The sequence below is a fragment of the Leptopilina boulardi genome, unplaced genomic scaffold, assembly GCF_019393585.1.
Source record: "Leptopilina boulardi isolate dan_hultmark-lab unplaced genomic scaffold, ZJU_Lbou_2.1 LbouV2_4, whole genome shotgun sequence".
NCBI lineage: Eukaryota > Metazoa > Arthropoda > Insecta > Hymenoptera > Figitidae > Leptopilina > Leptopilina boulardi.
Genome location: NW_026137973.1, coordinates 59,128 through 77,023, shown reverse-complemented (window position 1 = coordinate 77,023; position 17,896 = coordinate 59,128). Strand labels below are relative to the sequence as shown.

Sequence of the window (17,896 nt, the reverse complement as noted above, 5' to 3'; positions counted from 1 at the left end):
TTATATTAAAAAATTTAGAATTTAAAAAGAAAATGGCGGGAAAGAAAAAAAGTAAATCTTCAAAATTAGCTCGAATGAGCGATGAAGAACGTGCTCGTTATTTGCAACATCGAGCTGAAATTGAATTAGAGGCAAAAAGACGAAAACAAGAATTAATTGCAGTATTTATCAAGGTAAAAAGATTTTCAATTTAATTAATTCTTCAATTTTTGTTTTTGTTTTTTTTAATTTTCTTAATTTATTTCTATTAAAAAATAGAAAAATAAATTGAGCTAATTTTTTATTTATAAATAATTTATAATTATTATTGAAAAATAAATTTTTTTTTGTTCAATTCAAGAACAAATTAAAAAGAGAAGACGCATTTTCACGAATAAATACAGCAAAAATAAATGAACAATGGCGTTTTATATTGAGAAAAATTAAATGTAAAGAATTATACGAGGATGTTGAATATTTGTGGAAAAATTTTGTTCAATCAGTAAATGCAAAAGACGCTGTGATTAATTATTTGTGTGAACAATTGGAAATTGCCGATATGGATCATCGACGATTGCAAGAGGGACACATTGACATTATTGATACTTTAATAGGTAAAAAAAAAAAAAATTCCAAAACAATTTTCTTGTTTTTTAAATTCAGATATTTTCAAAAAATATATATATACAATTTTTCCAGTGAGAGGCAAAGAACGTTTGGAAGTTTTGCGAAAAACCTATATTCAATCGCTGAATAAAATTGAAATGTCCGATAAAATTGAATTTCAAAATTTAAAAGAAATTCTAAAAGACGATACAAAAAATATTGAAAGAATAATTTTCTCTCAACAAAAATATATTGAAAAAATAATTAATGACACAAAAATTAGAAATGCTGTACGGACCTATAGCATTGAATATTCGGTATATTTTAATAAAATTAAAATTAATTAATTATTTTTTTTTTTTGGTGTAAAATAAATTTTTTTTTTTTCTTTTTCAAGAAACAAGACGATATGTTGGAGATAAAAAGAAGTATCGATTCAGTGATGGAAATACAAAATTTAGAATTACAAAAAATAATATCCAACTATGAATCATCAACTGAGAGTAAAAGGAAACAATATGAATATTTAAAAGAGCAGGACGATGCAATTATTCTTGAATTTGCCCAATATCCAAAAATATATTCACAATTATTTGAGACAATGGAAAATTTAAAAAATGAAACCGAAACAATGAAATGTGAACGTGAAGAAACAATTGTCGAATTAAAATCACAATTGGAGAGATTGTCGAATAAAATTTGGAAATTGAGACAGGATATGAAATTAATGCAAACAATCGATACATTACAATTGAAACGTCTAAGTGTCACGAGTGGAAATATCATAAAGGTTTAAATTTTAAAAATTTTTTTTTCGATAAAATAAGATTAATAAATTTAATTTAAAAAAAAAACTCACCAATTCCTTTGTTTTTTTTTTTGCAGAATCTCGGGGGACTTTTGGAGAAAAGTTGTACAATTGAATTTCTAACAAAACTTTGCGCCGATCTTGAGCCACCTTTGTTGATTAAAAAATATTCTGTAAAAGACACCGAGGCGACGAAAGAAATATTAACCACTGGAGTTAGTTGAAAAAAATAATTATTAAAATAAAATAAATAAATTAAAAAAAAATAATAATTAATAACAATTTAATTTAAATAAATTATTATTTATTTATTTAATAAAATGAAAATAAAATAATTGGAACTTTTTTTTTTAATTTGAATAGAAAGCCAATTTTTTTTATTAATATTTTTTTTGTCTTTTGCAGGTTATTGATCTCTATGATAATATGGAAAATTTTTGGCAACAAATAAATCATGTGAAGGCTGAAAATATTTTAATGAAAGAAGAACGCGCGCGACTAATGTCTGAAAATAATCATTTGCGAAATAAACTTCGCACATACCTGATATCAGTATCACGAAAAATCCCATTGATTTGAATTATCAAATAATTTATCACATCCACCATTTCCTCTTATCATTAAATCTTCTCTCTAAAATCACTCGTCTTCGGTGGGGAAAAAAAACAAAAATACAAAATAAAAAAAACCATTTAAATAAATAAATTTTAAGTCTATTATTATATAAAAATTATTTTCCTAATTTTATGAATGGGAATTAAAAGAGGGAATTGTAGGTTGTATACAATTCTTAATTTTTGTATATCAATTTTTTTTTTATTATTATTAAAAAAATATTATCGATGAGTAAAAATACCTCCGCCTAGTGCAACATATTTATAAGGACGTGCTCGTGTTCTTCCTTTAACTGGATAGAAGAAAATTTTCTCCCTTGTTGCTCGTCCTTCAGTTTCAAGGAAAATATCAAAACATGCACGTAATCGTTGTATTTGTGCTGTTATTGTTGGTTGTTTTTCCCATATGACATTTATTTCACGTTCCATGTCGCGTATCACATCAGTTGTTACATGAATTGTTGGACTCATACTGATACTAAATACCGGCGTTACTTTTGGATAATCAGGTTTTATTGCAATACGTGCAATAAGTTCATCTAAAAGAAAATTTTATTTCATTCCCTTTTTCTTTTTTTTTTATAAACAATTTTATGCAAGATTTGAAATTATCGATCTTTAATTAGTAGGAAACGTAGTGTTTGCGTCAAAAAATATTTTTTTTGAATTTTTTGAATAGAAGAAATTTTTATGGTAAAATCATGCGCCCTAGTAAAAAAAGAAATTGTAATTATTTGTTTTTTTTTTCAAAAACTCACTGTTATCACGTCGAAAAATGGCTTCGTAAAAGAAATCCACGGAATTGACTAAACCCTCACGACAAAATGAAGGAGTCTCTGGATTATTGCAATAACTTCGCCACGAAAGTGGAACAAATTTATATAAATTTGTCGATATTTTCAATGGCATTGGATCTGATGTTTCACTGACAATTGACAAATTTCCCATTTCCAATTGATGAATTTCAGTACATAATGCTAAACGTGCCTTGACACGTCGTTTTACTTCTCTTATAACATTTTCAATATTATCGTGCGCAAGTTGTTGGCTTGTTACCTATACAAAAAATTACAAAAAATTTACGTAAAAAACATTTTTTAAAAAAATTATTAATTTTACGTTAATTTAATCTAAAATTAATTTAATTTAAATTAAGAAACTTATTTTCAAATAATGATAATAATAATAATTTTTCCGATAATTAAAATTTATAGTTATATTTAAAATTAGTTGATTTTTTCTTCTTACATTTGCCCTTTGCTCTTGAACGTCGGGGGCATCGAAATAAAGTCCCGCCATTCTTTGCGCCCATTTATAGGGATAACCAAGACCCAATGAATGAAATGCTCCAAGTCTATGTTTTTCCAATTGATAATGATTTGCCGGATTTGGCGAATCTAATCCCAAATCTTTTGGATAAAGTTCACGTAATATTGATTCTGATATCAGCATATCACTGCAAAAAAAAAATAAAAACTATTATTAAACTATTTAAAAAAATAACAATAATAATAAAAAATAATTTTCTGACTTTATTTGCAATAATAATTTTTTTTTTTTTTAATTAAAAATTAAAAACAGGACGGGAAATTTGAAAAAATAATAAAAATTAAAAGAATAGTAGTATCAAAAAAAGGAAGTTTTAAAAAAAATTAAATTTTCATTTCTTACCCAGCTGAAACGCCGCCAATATCAACATTCTCCAAATTTGACTCGACAGTTATAACTTTCAAAATAGTCAGATAGTAAAATTGTAACGTCAATTTTGTATCTTCTGAAAAATAGAAAAATTACAAAAAAATTAAAACAACAAGAAAAAATAAAAAAAGAAAGAATATTTTTTTTTAAGTACTATTAATATAAAATTAAATAAATTCTAAATTATACTATATTTATAGTAAATAAATATTTGTACTTGAAAAATTAATGATGATCTTAACGCTGAGTGGATGTCGTTGAAGAAGTTTCGATTTTTTATCCTCTTGACGCGCCTCTTTTGACATTCGATGATGACGTTTCTTGTGAACCGGCGCCTCTTCAACAACATTGTCACCTGCATTTTCCGCATCGGAATCCGATTCTTGGGGTCTCTCTTGATTATTAGTTCGTTGTGCCTCGTCCTCGTCGCCCTCAATCGTCACAATCAATGAGGAATCTATAAAATATTTCCATTTTCGATATTTATTTCACAAAACTTTTCCTTTTTTTTTTTAAATTCAATACTAAATATTTATTTCACAAAATTATTATTTTTTTAATTAAATGCTATTGTCATATTAAATAATAATAAAATCTATTAATAGAGAAATGAAAAAAAAAATTCTCACCGTATGCGTCTCGATAGGCAGAAGTTTTTGCATAAAGAACATAGAGCGGTGATGACAATAAAGCAGCCATTTTATGTTCCTGACGAATTTTATCCAACGGAAGACCAAGACTTTCTTGTAATGGTTTGCTTGCCTAGAGAAATAAAAAATTGTTTATTTCTTCAAAAACATAAATTATGAATTGTAAAAGGAAAATTGGTTTTCTAAATCGAAAAAATTTATATTTAAAAAAAAAAAAATAATATAAAAATTTCTTTTTAAAAATTCATTTTTTGAAAGAAAATTTTAAAAATAACTTACTTCCAAAATTGTACGTAGCTGTGGAGCGAGATTATCCAAACGAGCTTGTTTTTGTTCAATACTTGAAGCAACGCCTTTTTTACTTTCCGTGAGTTCATCACAAAATGATGACAATTGTTTTCTCTGCGTTAATTCCCATTCGAGACGTGCCAATTTTAATTGATGTTCATCTTTTTTAGTTACTTCCTTCAATGGGAAAAAATTATTTTTTTTTTAAAAAATATTTTCTCATTTAAATTGACAATTTAAATAAATAAAAATAAAAAAAATAATTAAAATTATTAATAAAATAATAAATAAAAATAATTAAAATTACTCACAGGACGAGAAATTGTTTCGGGCGCTTCTCGATAAAATTCCTCCTCGGAAACTAATTCAATCATTTCGTCTTTGGATCTGTGGAAAAAAAATAATTATTTAATTTGCACAACAAAAGTAATAACTTTTTTTTTTGCATTTTTTAAAAAAATTTATTTGAATTTATTTCAACGTATAAAATTTTAAAACTTACTTAAATTGCAAACATTTCATGACTTCTTTTTTTAAATGCATCACTTCGTAGAGTAAATTTTGTAAATGCAAATGTCGACTATCGACATTACTTTTTGCACTTGCAAGTGAATCACGTGCAAATTTTGTCCGAAATTTTTCCATTCGATTCAATTTTTTCAATTCAATGAATGCCAACGATGTTTTTATTTGCAATTCACTTATTTCCTCTTTTGCCTGGGAAAACAAATTTTTTTTTTTAATTGCTTTTTATTTACATTTATTTAATAATTATTATATTTATTTAATTTAATTTTTAAAATATTAATAGTAGTATTTCTAAAAAAAGACTTTATTTAAATAATATTTTTTTAAAAATAATTTTTGATAAATTTTTACTTACTTTTGAATCATTACTAATTTTTAATTCCGCAATTCTCATCATTGCCTTGCGAATTTCTTCGCAAATATTGAGAAAAGTCTCAGAATCCTTGTCAGGAAATCTTTCCAGTGCTTCTTTTTCCTCATAAGTTATTATTGTCTATAAAAACAGTTTTTTCATTTTCTTTTTTTTAAAGAAAAATAATTTTTCAATAAAAATCGCAATTTTTACTCAAATTTTTCATTCAAAAAAAAATTAAAAATTTTTATTTACGAAATCGAAAAACGAAAATTTATTCCAACAAGATTCATTATTATCATTAATTAATAATTAAAAATGGCTTAAAATAAAGAAGTATTTACTTCATACATTATTAATTAATAATAATAAATTATTATTATCACTGTTTATAATTCAAAAATTAAAAATAAAAAAATTTGTGGTTATGTTCTACGAACAAAACAAAATTTTTCTATACTTATATATTAATTCATGTAAATGTTATTAAAAAATTGTTAGCTACTTAGTAAAATAACGAAAAAATTAATTATAATTCATAAATATCAAATAAATTACAAAAAAAAAAATCAAAAATACCTTATAAACATCTCCGTCTTTTATTGCCGTTGTCTCCACGGATTTTCTTCTTTTTTTCGAATGCTCAACATCACTTTCTTTCACCATTTTAATTTGTTTTTACTCGAAAACTGTAACAATTTGTAATTTTCCGTTTTTTAAAAAATACTATAAATAATAAGAAAATATTTATTAAATTTTTGTGTGTGCCGACAAAACAATGAGGTTATGTTTCATCAGAGTAAAAAATTGTAAACAAATGAAAAATTCAAGTTTAAGACATTAAAAAACATAAAGTAAATTAAAAAGAAACATTTTAGTTATGTTTTTAAGTACCTAAACTAATTATTTTGCTAATTAAACCGAAAAATATTGATAAAAACTTGTTGACAAACTTTTCTATATCAAAACTCGATTGATAATTGCCCTGAAGTTGGCAATGGTCCGTAATAGAAGGTAACGACATACGTAAAAGCGCGCGAAAATTCAAATCCAATGAAAAGATAATTTTTCCACTAAAAATGATTTTAATTAATTAAATTAATTATCTAAATTCATTTTTTTTTACTAACGTATCTGTTATTGAAAATAATAACTAATAAATTAAATCATTATTATATTTTACATTTATTTAAATAACAGTAATTTTTTTTTATTTTTTCTTAAAAAAATGTTTAAAAAAATATACTGTATAGTTTAAAAATAAATATAATATAGAAATATTATATAAACTAAATATAATATAATATACAAATAAATATAATATAAAAAAATCGGCAGTTACTATAATTAAAATTTAAAAATTTTTAATTAAAAATTTGTAAATTCAAGATAGTAATTGTTTTTTAAAAAAAATTGTCTTTTTTAAATTTCTAATTTAAAAAAAAAAACAGAATAAAAAAATATTTTGACCCCGACGTGATTTGAACACGCAACCTTCTGATCTGGAGTCAGACGCGCTACCGTTGCGCCACGGAGTCATCATGTTAACGATTTTTCACACCGTCGTTTTTAGTAGACGCTGACCTCGATTCACAAAAGAATTAATAATTAAACATTTTTTCATGAAAATAAAATAAAACAAATAATTTTTTACTAAAAAAGTTAAGAAAATTTTACTCTAAATATCATTTTTGAATATTTTTACGTTATTTTTTTTTTAAACCGACGCTATATCGATAATCGAATTATATTTTTACTCTCTCACTCTCATTGACTTCCGGTCGATTTTCCCGCTTTTAAATATGTCAAAAAAAAAAAATAACATACATATGTTTAATTTATTACTGAAAGGAAAATAATAATTTTATCGTCAAATTTCAAATATTTCGACAAATTAAAAGTTATTTTTTAAATGATTATAAGAAATTTTTTTAAGAGAAAATATTTTCTATACATGACACGTGACTTCCGTTATGGCGGCCGTTATTTTTAAACTGTAATGCTTTGTTTAATTTTATTTTTGTCCTTTCTCGTAAAAAAAAAAATAAATTGTTCTTTTCAATTATTTAAAAAAAGAATTAAAAGTAATTTTTTTAAATCTGTGTTTAAGGGAAACAATTTTTTTTTTTAAATAAAAGAATAATTTGAATGAACTTTCAAAATTTACAAACACAACTGTTTTCATGGCGTCATGGCGTCGCTTGTCAGGCGTTGATTTTTTTTGTCTGGTATTCATGTGCGTGAATTAAATGTTTATTGTGCGTGAATGTTGAAAATTGTTTATAGACAATTGACTATTAGTGTTTTTTATGTGTAAAAATTAATTAAAAGGTAAGTCATTGTTTAATTTTCTTACGATTAACAATATGAGAAATTACGCTCTCTCGTTTTGACAGGTTATGTGAAAAAATTAATTTTTCATACACAAAAAAGGATATAAATTTTTTACTTTACAATTACTTTTTTTGTTAGTTTTAATTTAGTTTTCAAGTTAATTTTATTATTTTCGTTTTTTTGGGGGAAATTTTTCATGGAATTTAGCGAAAATTGTGAATTTATTGGCGATGTTTTGATTCACCTAACCTCAAAAATTCGATAACTTTTGTTTCACGCGGGTAAATTTTTCTTTAAAAAAAAAAAAAATAATAATAAATAAAGAAAAAATAACAAGAATAGATAAATTAAATTTGTCACATTTTTTATGGAGTAATTACTTTTTCGACCAATTGTTATCGAGAAAAATTAGGTTAGAAAAATTTTCGTAAATAATCAATATGAATTTTTGTTTTTTTTCGACTTTGTAAATTTTCTAAGCTGTTTTTTTTTAGCTTTTTTTTGTGTATAATTTATATTTACCGATTAAAATAATTTATATTTTTAATTAATAAAATCTTGTTAATTAATTTTTTAAATTATTTAATCAATTGTAATTATAATTTTTCAAAAATTTATTTTTTTGATTTTTTTTAATATATTTATTTTAAATTTAATAATTTATCTGGATAAATATATTTATTTATTTATTGAGATTTAATCCAACAAATGATTTATTATTATGATAAATTGATTAATTTTTTTCAAAAAATTTTTCCAAAAAATAATTGATTCATTTAAATTTAATTTTTTCTAAAATTTAAACGATTTTTATATTAAAATTTTTTTTTTTGAAATAAATATTCGATAAATAATTGTATTTTAGAATTGTATTAAATTTACCAAAAAAAAATCGAATAAAAAATGTTTTTTTTTTCTGTAAAAAATAAAAAATTTTCTTTTTAAATAACTAAAATATGAATTATTTTTTTTTTTAAATAGAAAAGAATGGCACAAAAAAATCAACAAAACGTTGAAGATGATGAGGAAATGGAGGTTGATCAGGACGAGGATGCTGGATATCCATCCGATGAGGAAGGTGGTCTTAGAATTGATGACGAAATTTATATTCCACCGAGACCAACAGAATTTGGCGAAGTCGACACAACTGGTCCACGTTTAATGATAACTCGCATTAGTAATGTGAATTTTAAAAGTTATGCGGGAGAACAAATTGTTGGACCATTTCACAAGGTTTTAATTTAAAAAAAAATTTCGTATTTTTTAAAAATATTTTTCGTAATTTTTTAATTATTTTTTTTTAATTTTTCTTATTGTTTCCAGTGTTTCTCAGCGATTGTTGGTCCAAATGGAAGTGGAAAAAGTAACGTGATCGATTCAATGCTCTTTGTTTTTGGTTACAGAGCAAGTAAAATTCGTTCGAAAAAAATTTCTGTTCTCATTCACAATTCTAGTGAACATCTTAATGTTAAAAGTTGCACCGTTTCTATTCATTTTCAACAAATTATTGATAAGGTAAAACAAAATTTTCAATTTTAATTTACTATTACTATTATTATTATTATTAAATTATTATTTAAAAGAAATGGTTTTTTTCAGGAAGGCGACGATTATGAAATTGTTCCCAATAGTCAATTTGTAATTTCACGAACCGCTTTTAAGGACAGTTCCTCATATTATCAATTAAATGGTAAAAAAGTGGTTTTCAAAGAAATTGCCAAACTTCTTCGTTCTCATGGCGTTGATTTGGATCATAATCGATTTTTAATTCTACAGGTAATTTTTCTTTAAATTTTCGTTCCGAAATTAATTTTTTCAAAATTTACGTTTGCTAAATAAATAAAATGTCTTTTTTATTTTTAGGGCGAAGTCGAACAAATTGCCCTAATGAAACCAAAAGGCCAAGGTGAAGGTGATTCGGGCCTTCTTGAATTTCTCGAAGATATTATTGGCACAAATCGCTATAAAGAACCACTTGAAAAATTAAATGAAAAAGTCGAAATAATGACTGATCGACGCACTGAAAAATTACATCGTCTACGCCTTGTTGAGAAAGAAAAAAAAGATCTCGAAGAACCAATGCAGGACGCTGTACAATTTTTAAAAATTGAAAATTCCATTATAAAATATCAACATCAACTTTATCATCGTAAACGTATGTTGGCAAAACAAGAACTCGATGAAGAGGAGAAAATTCGTGAGAATCAAGAGAAAGAATACAATGAATTAATGGAAGAAATGAAAAAAATACACAATGAAAAAAATGAAAAACAAAAGGAATTCAAAGAAAAGGGTAAAAAATGGGAATTATTGCAAAATGAAAAAGATGAAAAAACAGCGAAATTCGATGAAATACGTAAAAAAGATCAAGCATTACAAGAGGAATTAGTTGAGACAAATAATCGACGTAAAAAAAATAAAGCATCAGTTAAAACTGAAATGTCAAAACTTGAAGAACTTGAAAGAATTCCTGAGAAAAATGCCAAAGATATTGAAGAATATGAGGAATTAATAAAAAAAAGTAGTGTCGAGAGAGAAAAAGAAGATGAGGCATTAAAAACAATGATGAGTAGTTTAAAGGAAAAAACTGAACCATTATTGAAGGAGCGTAAAAAACAAGAGACGGCGCTCATTGAATTTAGAAAAAAAGTTGATGAGGCAAAATCGGCATTTGATATTGCTCAATCTGAATTACAACTCTATACATCTGAGGAGGAGAAGGAAAAGGGGAAATTACAGCAATTACAAGAGGCTTTAACTAGGTTCATATATATTTGAATTTTTTCTCTTTTTTTTTTGCTTTTTCTCATTTTTTTTTTTGCTTTTTATTCTCTTTTTCTTTCTTTTTTTACTTATTTTTTCTATTATCTCTTGCTTTTTTTTAAAAAAATTTGAATTTTAAAGAGGGGAAAATTTTTTAAGTTGGTTTTTTTAAAGATCTGGTTTTGCCTCATATAGAAAAAGTATTTGAGGGACATTTTTTTTAACTTAATTTTTACAAAGAGGTATTCTTGCCACTAGAACATATCGGAAATTAAATCTCCTTTTAAAAAGAGATCTACATTATCTTTTTTAAGATAATTTAAAAAAATGGTATTCTCGCCACTAGAACATATGGGAATTAAAATCTCCTTTCGAGGAGAAATCTACATTATCTTAAGATAATTTAAAAAAATGGTATTCTTGCCACTAGAACATATGGGAATTAAAATCTCCTTTTGAGGAGAAATCTAGATTATCTTAAGATAATTTTAAAAAAATGGTATTCTTGCCACTAGAACATATGGGAATAAAATCTCCTTTAAAGGAGAGATCTACATTATCTTGCTTAAAATAATTACAAAAAATGGTATTTTTGTTTTTAATTAGGTTTACCTATTTAAACTTGCACTCTTCCATTATTTTTTTGCTTTTTTCATTTCTTTCCATTTATATTTTTATTTCTCTTTTCTTTTTTACTAAGTTCTTTTATATTTTTAGTCTATTTTTCTGTTTTTCTAATTAAACCGATTTTTTTTTGTAAAAAGTCTTAGGATAGTATATTTTTAACTTCATTAATTAAAAAAAAAATTTTAACTTAAAAAGTAACTTTTATAAATTAAAGTTTGTTTTTTAAATTTAAAGAAAATTTGTTGAAAGTTAAAATTTTGAAAAAAATACGCTTAAACTAAGAGGTTATGCTAATTTTTTTTACTAGATATTTTAAAAATTGTTTCTCAATTCATTTAAAAATTCTTTTTTAGGTTCTTTTTTTTAATTTTTCATTGAAAGCATTAACTTTATATTATTAAAATACTTTACTTTTTGACATTTAATATTACCTTAAAATAAATTACCATATAAGGTAAAAAATTTGGTTACAAAATATTTCAATGTATAATTTTTTTATCAAAGAAAAAAAATTACCATAACCTTATCGTTTAAGTGTCATGAGGAATTTTATCAGCTATAAAGATTATAGGAGGAAAATTTTTTTAACAATTTCATAGTAGTTTTAACTTTATCATTAAAAAGGGATTTTATATAATTTAGCGCGAGATTGAAAATAATTATTGCAGTAGAATAAAGTAATCTCGGATAGAAATTTCTCGAAAATTTTTTTAAATTCTCAGAAAAAAGTCGGGAATTTTAATAATAAATTTTTTGTAGAAATTTAAATCTTTCTAAGTATTTTTCCATTTGCGTGCATTCTCTTTTATTTTCTAATTTCCATTTTATTTTTGGCTCACGATATTAATTCTCCTGGTTTCGTTGTTTTCTTTTTCTCTTACCAGAACGATCGAGACATTGGAGGAGAGACGCAAACAATTACAGGAATTAGAGAAGAAAATTCCGGGCACAGAAAAAAGTCTCGCGGAAGTTGAACGTAAATTAGATGATATAAAAACGCGCGAAGCCGAAGCAACACAACGATTACGTGCAAAACGTGTACAATTTGATGAGCAAAAATCATCAATGCAAGCAAGTCGATCGCGAAATCGTGTACTCGACGCTCTAATGACAGAGAAACGTAAAGGACGTATGCCCGGTATATTTGGTCGTTTAGGTGATTTAGGAGCAATTGATGCGAAATACGATGTGGCAATATCCACAGCATGTGGTCCACTTGATAATGTTGTCGTTGATACAGTGAGTACCGCGGAAATGTGTATAAAATTTCTACGCGATAATGATCTTGGTCGTGCAACATTTATTCCCCTCGAGAAACAACAACGTTTTGCACAACAATGTCGTCAACGTATACAAACACCGGAAAAAGTACCGCGTCTCTTTGATTTAATTCAAGTTGAAGATGAAAGAGTATTGCCGGCATTTTTTTATTCATTGCAAAATACACTTGTTGCCGATGATCTTGAGCAAGCGACAAGAATTGCTTACGGTTCACAACGTCATCGGGTGGTTACGCTAAAGGGTGAATTAATTGAACTTGCGGGAACAATGAGTGGTGGTGGTCGTTCTTGTTTACGCGGTCGTATGGGTCAACGTGTCGTTAGAAATGAACCCAGTGCAACGGACATTGAAAATCTTCAAATTGAACTCGATCAACTCTTTACCGAGGCGAATCAACTTAAAATGCAACAAAATCCCCTTGAAAATCAACATCATACTTTAACGATTGCCCTTCGTGAAATGAAAATTGATCGCGATAAATTTAAAATCGAAGTACAAGCACTTAGCGAACAGGAACCACTTCTAAAGCAACAATTAAAAACCCAAGAAGCAAAAGCTAAAGCAGCGGTACCTGATCCCAAGAAGGTTAAGGAATTAACAAAAATTGTGACAGCAGCCGAAAAAACACTTGAAAATGCTGAGGAAGAATCAAAATCAACTGAAGATAAAGTGACAAAAATAAATAATGAAATCGATGGTATTGCCGGTAATCGTGTTAAATTACAACAGAAAAAAATTGCCGATCTTACTAAAACAATTGACAAAGCAAATGGTGAAATTGTCCGTCTTAATGTGGCAATTAAAACAGCTGCACGTAATACAACAAAAACACAACAAAGAATTGAAAGTCTTGAAACAGATGTCACAAATTGTGAACAACGTATATTAGCCGCAAAAAATGAAAAAGAAGAATTTGAAAAAATTGGCAAAGAATTGCTTGATGATTTGAAAAATTTAAATGATTCCCTACAAGAACGTGACGAAGCAACAGCTGAACTTAAAGAAATATTAAATCGTCTTCAAACAAATGAAAGTAAATTAAAATCAACAAAAATTGATTTTGATCAAAAGATTAATGAAATACGTAAGAAAATTGATGATTTAGGTCATAAAATACCGGAATTTACCAAAAGAATACGTTCACTTAAATTACATGATATTCCCGATTCACAACAAGAGGAATTAAAAGAACTCACCGATGAAGAAATAGAAGAGCTTGATGAAAAAACAATAGCATCAAATTTACAACGTGCTAAAGAAAGATTACCAGAAGAAATTCCTAATATGCAATATATCAAAGATTATCAGGAAAAAGATAAATTATATCTTTCGCGAGCTGCTGAATTAGATGAAATAACAAATCAAAGAAATAAATTACGTGATATTTATGAAGATGCAAAACGTCGAAGAATGGAAGAATTTCGCAATGGTTTTAAAATAATAACAACAAAATTAAAAGAAATGTATCAAATGATAACATTAGGTGGTGACGCTGAACTTGAATTAGTCGATTCTTTAGATCCATTTAGTGAAGGTATTGTTTTTAGTGTAAGACCACCAAAAAAATCATGGAAAAATATTAGTAATTTAAGTGGTGGTGAAAAAACATTAAGTTCATTGGCATTAATTTTCGCACTTCATCATTATAAACCAACGCCATTTTATTTTATGGATGAAATTGATGCGGCATTAGATTTTAAAAATGTTTCAATTGTTGGCAATTATATTAAGGAACGTACAAAAAATGCACAATTTATTGTCATATCATTGAGATTTAATATGTTTGAATTAGCCAATTATTTAGTCGGTATTTATAAAACTTATAATTGTACAAAATGTGCAACATTGGATGTTAATAAGGCATATAAAACACATTCAATAACACCACCTGTACAATTGAATAATAATAATAATGCACAGGCGAAAAATCGTTTTTTAACACAAACATCACAAAAAATGAGTCAACGTTCAATTGATCCTGATTTAAGAGTGTCACAGGATATAATACAACCAACGTGTTCGGATGTTATTGATATGCAAGATGAAACATCAGATAAAGCAAAAATAGATGACGATCCTCGTAATGAGTAAGAAAATTCTTTATTTAAAAAAAAAAAGATTAAAATTTTTTTGAATTTTGATTATGTAAAATATAAAATCGAATAATTTACAAAAAAATTTGTAAACTAAAGAAAATTCATTTTAAATATTTACTCTATTTTTTGATATTGAAATTTTTATTAATGACGAAAAAAAGTAAAATATATTTAAACATCAATAAAATGTTAATAATTAAATAAGCTAAATAATAATTCAATATTGTAATGTTTAAACAAAGGACTGACGGACGGACGGCTAAAAGTATAAAATATAAATAAAATATAATAATAATGATAAAAATAAAATATAAAACTAAATTTATTGCAATAATACAAAAAATTGTGTTTGTAATTTTTTTAATTCACCTTCCTATCATTATTAGTAAATGACATATTATTTAATGATAATAATTACTAATTTTTTAAAATTAAAATATATAATAATTCTAATTATTAAAGAATTAATTTTGTTCTTCTTAAATGGCAAATTATTAAAATTTTATTTAAATTTTTTGTTAGAGTCGAATATTTAAATAAATAATTGTAAAAAAAAACAATTATTTTACAGTTTGCCGGAAATTGATATTTTTCAAACACCGCGAAGAATTTCCGAGGGACGAGATAGACGATCACTTTTAAGAAATGAATTATTATCGGAAGATGAAAATCAAGAAAAATCCTCTGTCAATGAAACCAGTGATAATGTGGAACCACAACCGAAAAAAAGAAGATTACAACGTAAAAGATCACGTTAACATTAAATTCAATTCTAAATATATATATTTATAGTTGATTGTAAAGAACAAAAAAAATTATTTTTATGTTTAATTTGAATTTTTCTCTTCTATTTTGTTGATAGTTACGTATTTCCTAAAAAAAAAGAAAAATAAGTATTTAAAAAAAAAAAATAACGTCCAATGGACAATATTTTTTTACAATATGAAAGTATATATATATATATATATATATATATATATATATATATATATATATATATATATATATATATATATATTAGAAATACTAATGTACAAAAAAAAGAATCAGTTAAATGATATAAAAAAAAAAAATTTAATATAACTTATTTTCTATGATAAAAAAAAAATGAAAATAAGTCTTTTTTCCAAATAACTATGTCCAGTGGGCAATATTTTTTTATACGACGAAAGGATAATAGTTATATATATATATATTTAGTGAATAGTAATGTAAAAAAAAGAATTAAAAATTATGAAAACTAATTTTTTATAGTTTTTTTATTTTAATCCTTGAACAATTATATTTTTTTTTAATAGTAATTTTGTTATACCTAAACAATTTAAAGAATTTTTAAATTATTAAAAAATTTTTTTTTATACCTTAATTTAAATTATGTAGTCGAGTAAATTTTTTAATAATTTAAAAAAAAAAAATTTTCTTATTTTTTAAAAATTTTTTCTAAAAATTGAAAATATTTTTTTGCATTTTTCGTCGAAAATTCTAAAGCTCATCAGGTTTAACGGAAACAATGGATTTTACACTAAACTATGTGCCGCGTGCGCGAGATTAGACGCATATCATATAAAACGGTGGTAAAAAAAAAATGTGGAGAGAGAGAGAGAGAGAGAGGGAGTCACAATTCATCGCGGCAAAAGAGGGGCACACGTTCTTATAAACACACTACTTGTAGCTTCTAAAAATTGTGTTTTAATGGAAAATGAGCGCAACAAAAGTGGAAGAAACAAGTCCCGCCGAGAGTCCCCCCACCTATTCAGGTAAATTGTTATAATTTGTTTTTAATTTGCCATTTAAAAAAAAAAAAATAATTTTTTTTTTTTTATTTTGAATTAAAATATAAAAAATTTGTTTCTTCCCCCCCCCCTTTTTTTAAAAATTACAATTCATTTTTAAATAAAATAATCAATTTTCACTTCGAAAAATACAAAAAATTAATTTCGAATTTTTTTAATGTTTTATAAGAAATATTTTAAAAATATAAAAAAAAGATTTTTATTAATTTTCTTATAAAATGAAAGTTAATAATAAATTTTTAGGAAAATTTGAATAATTTTTTATAGAAAAAAAATTAGTTTGAAGAAAATTTAAAAATTCTATATTTTTTGAGTTTTAAAAATGAAAAAAAGAAAATTTTTTTTGCCTTCTTTTTCTTTTGCTATTTAGTATCTACATTCTTTATTGTATTTCAAGTTGTAACGTTAATTTTCTGTTGTCCACTTATCTTTTACAAAACGAAAACAATGAGATTTTATAATATTTACATAATTTGAGAGAGAAAAAAAAAATTCAAAATTTAAAAAAAAGTTTTAAAAATTTATTTTTTTTTATAAAACAAGTTTTTAAATTTTTTTTGCAATGAAAGAATAATTTTTATATAATCGTCAGATATATGTTTTATAAGATTATTATTATTTCTCTCATAATAAATATGATGACCAAGAAATTATTTTTTTTTTTAGAAATTTAATTTTTTGTTTCAGAAATATAAATTTTTTATAATATAAAACTTATATGCATATTTTAATTTGTTTTAAATTAAAAAAAAAAAATATTTTAAACATTTTTATTTTTTCGAAAATTTAAATATTTTTTAATAATAAAAAAAAAAAATTCAAAAATACTTTGTAAACAAGTTTAAAAGTAATAAATTCGTCTACTACATAAATGTAAATTTTTTTAAACGATTTGGGTTTTGTTCCTTATCGATTTTACTCATCGGCGGATGTTATTTTTTCAATTTTTTTTTACACAAGTGTAAAAAGATAATTACGTGGACCGTTACGTACAAAAATACATGAAAAATTATAATTTTTCTCTTGCAAAATGAACAATAAATTCATAATCAGAAAAATCCCACGATTAAATATTTATTGACTTTTATTCATTTCTTTATAATTGATAACAAATTTTTTAACTAAAACTTTCCAAGTAAATGACTCAAAGAGTTGTTTAGATTCTAATTTTTTACATAAAAAAAAACTAGATACGTAAAGAAATTTTTAGTATTCATTAAATAATTTTAAAAAATTATTAATTATTAAATAATTATAAATAATTAATTAATTAATAAAAAATTAATTAGTTAAATAATTTACAAAGTAATTTATTAATTAGGTTAATAATTAATCAATTCATTTAATAATAATAATAATAATAATAATTAATATAATAAATTATAATTATTTAAGTTTTTCACTTACTAAATAGAGAATAATTGTTTTTTGCTTAAATTAATAAAAAATTTATTTTCAAAAAAAAAATATATGAAACAA

The 17,896-nt window shown here is 24.4% G+C and overlaps 4 protein-coding genes and 1 non-coding gene across 5 annotated transcripts in view; 3 read left to right on the top strand and 2 right to left on the bottom strand.

Annotated features, from left to right (window-relative positions):
* Window positions 1–32: 32 nt before the first annotated feature.
* LOC127289152 (dynein regulatory complex subunit 2-like) lies at window positions 33–1,981 on the top strand. The gene is made up of 6 exons (XM_051316929.1): window positions 33–173; window positions 341–593; window positions 679–701; window positions 983–1,375; window positions 1,471–1,608; window positions 1,799–1,981. The coding sequence occupies exons 1-6, from the start codon at window positions 33–35 to the stop codon at window positions 1,970–1,972; spliced, it is 1,122 nt and encodes a 373-aa protein (XP_051172886.1). The 3' UTR covers window positions 1,973–1,981.
* A 206-nt stretch (window positions 1,982–2,187) lies between these two features.
* Window positions 2,188–6,519, bottom strand: LOC127289145 (THO complex subunit 5 homolog). The gene is made up of 12 exons (XM_051316925.1): window positions 6,418–6,519; window positions 6,103–6,212; window positions 5,527–5,664; window positions 5,146–5,360; window positions 4,955–5,030; window positions 4,635–4,820; window positions 4,335–4,467; window positions 3,923–4,162; window positions 3,679–3,781; window positions 3,256–3,463; window positions 2,766–3,063; window positions 2,188–2,546 (listed from the first exon to the last, which is right to left on the bottom strand). Exons 2-12 carry the CDS (start codon window positions 6,187–6,189, stop codon window positions 2,230–2,232), a joined length of 2,001 nt encoding a protein of 666 aa, XP_051172882.1. The 5' UTR covers window positions 6,190–6,212; window positions 6,418–6,519; the 3' UTR covers window positions 2,188–2,229.
* Window positions 6,520–6,989: 470 nt separating this feature from the next.
* Trnaw-cca (transfer RNA tryptophan (anticodon CCA)) lies at window positions 6,990–7,061 on the bottom strand. The gene has a single exon. It is a non-coding gene; the product is annotated as a tRNA-Trp (tRNA).
* A 629-nt stretch (window positions 7,062–7,690) lies between these two features.
* Window positions 7,691–15,868, top strand: LOC127289135 (structural maintenance of chromosomes protein 4). The gene is made up of 7 exons (XM_051316907.1): window positions 7,691–7,854; window positions 8,839–9,090; window positions 9,181–9,372; window positions 9,457–9,633; window positions 9,721–10,619; window positions 12,132–14,615; window positions 15,196–15,868. The coding sequence occupies exons 2-7, from the start codon at window positions 8,845–8,847 to the stop codon at window positions 15,380–15,382; spliced, it is 4,185 nt and encodes a 1,394-aa protein (XP_051172864.1). The 5' UTR covers window positions 7,691–7,854; window positions 8,839–8,844; the 3' UTR covers window positions 15,383–15,868.
* Window positions 15,869–16,215: 347 nt separating this feature from the next.
* The window catches only part of LOC127289138 (uncharacterized), a 42,097-nt gene continuing 40,416 nt past the window's right edge, over window positions 16,216–17,896 (top strand). Inside the window, exon 1 of the mRNA XM_051316910.1 lies at window positions 16,216–16,381. Coding sequence (XP_051172867.1) covers window positions 16,324–16,381 — 58 coding nt within the window. The 5' untranslated portion in view covers window positions 16,216–16,323. The remainder of the gene's footprint in view (window positions 16,382–17,896) is intronic.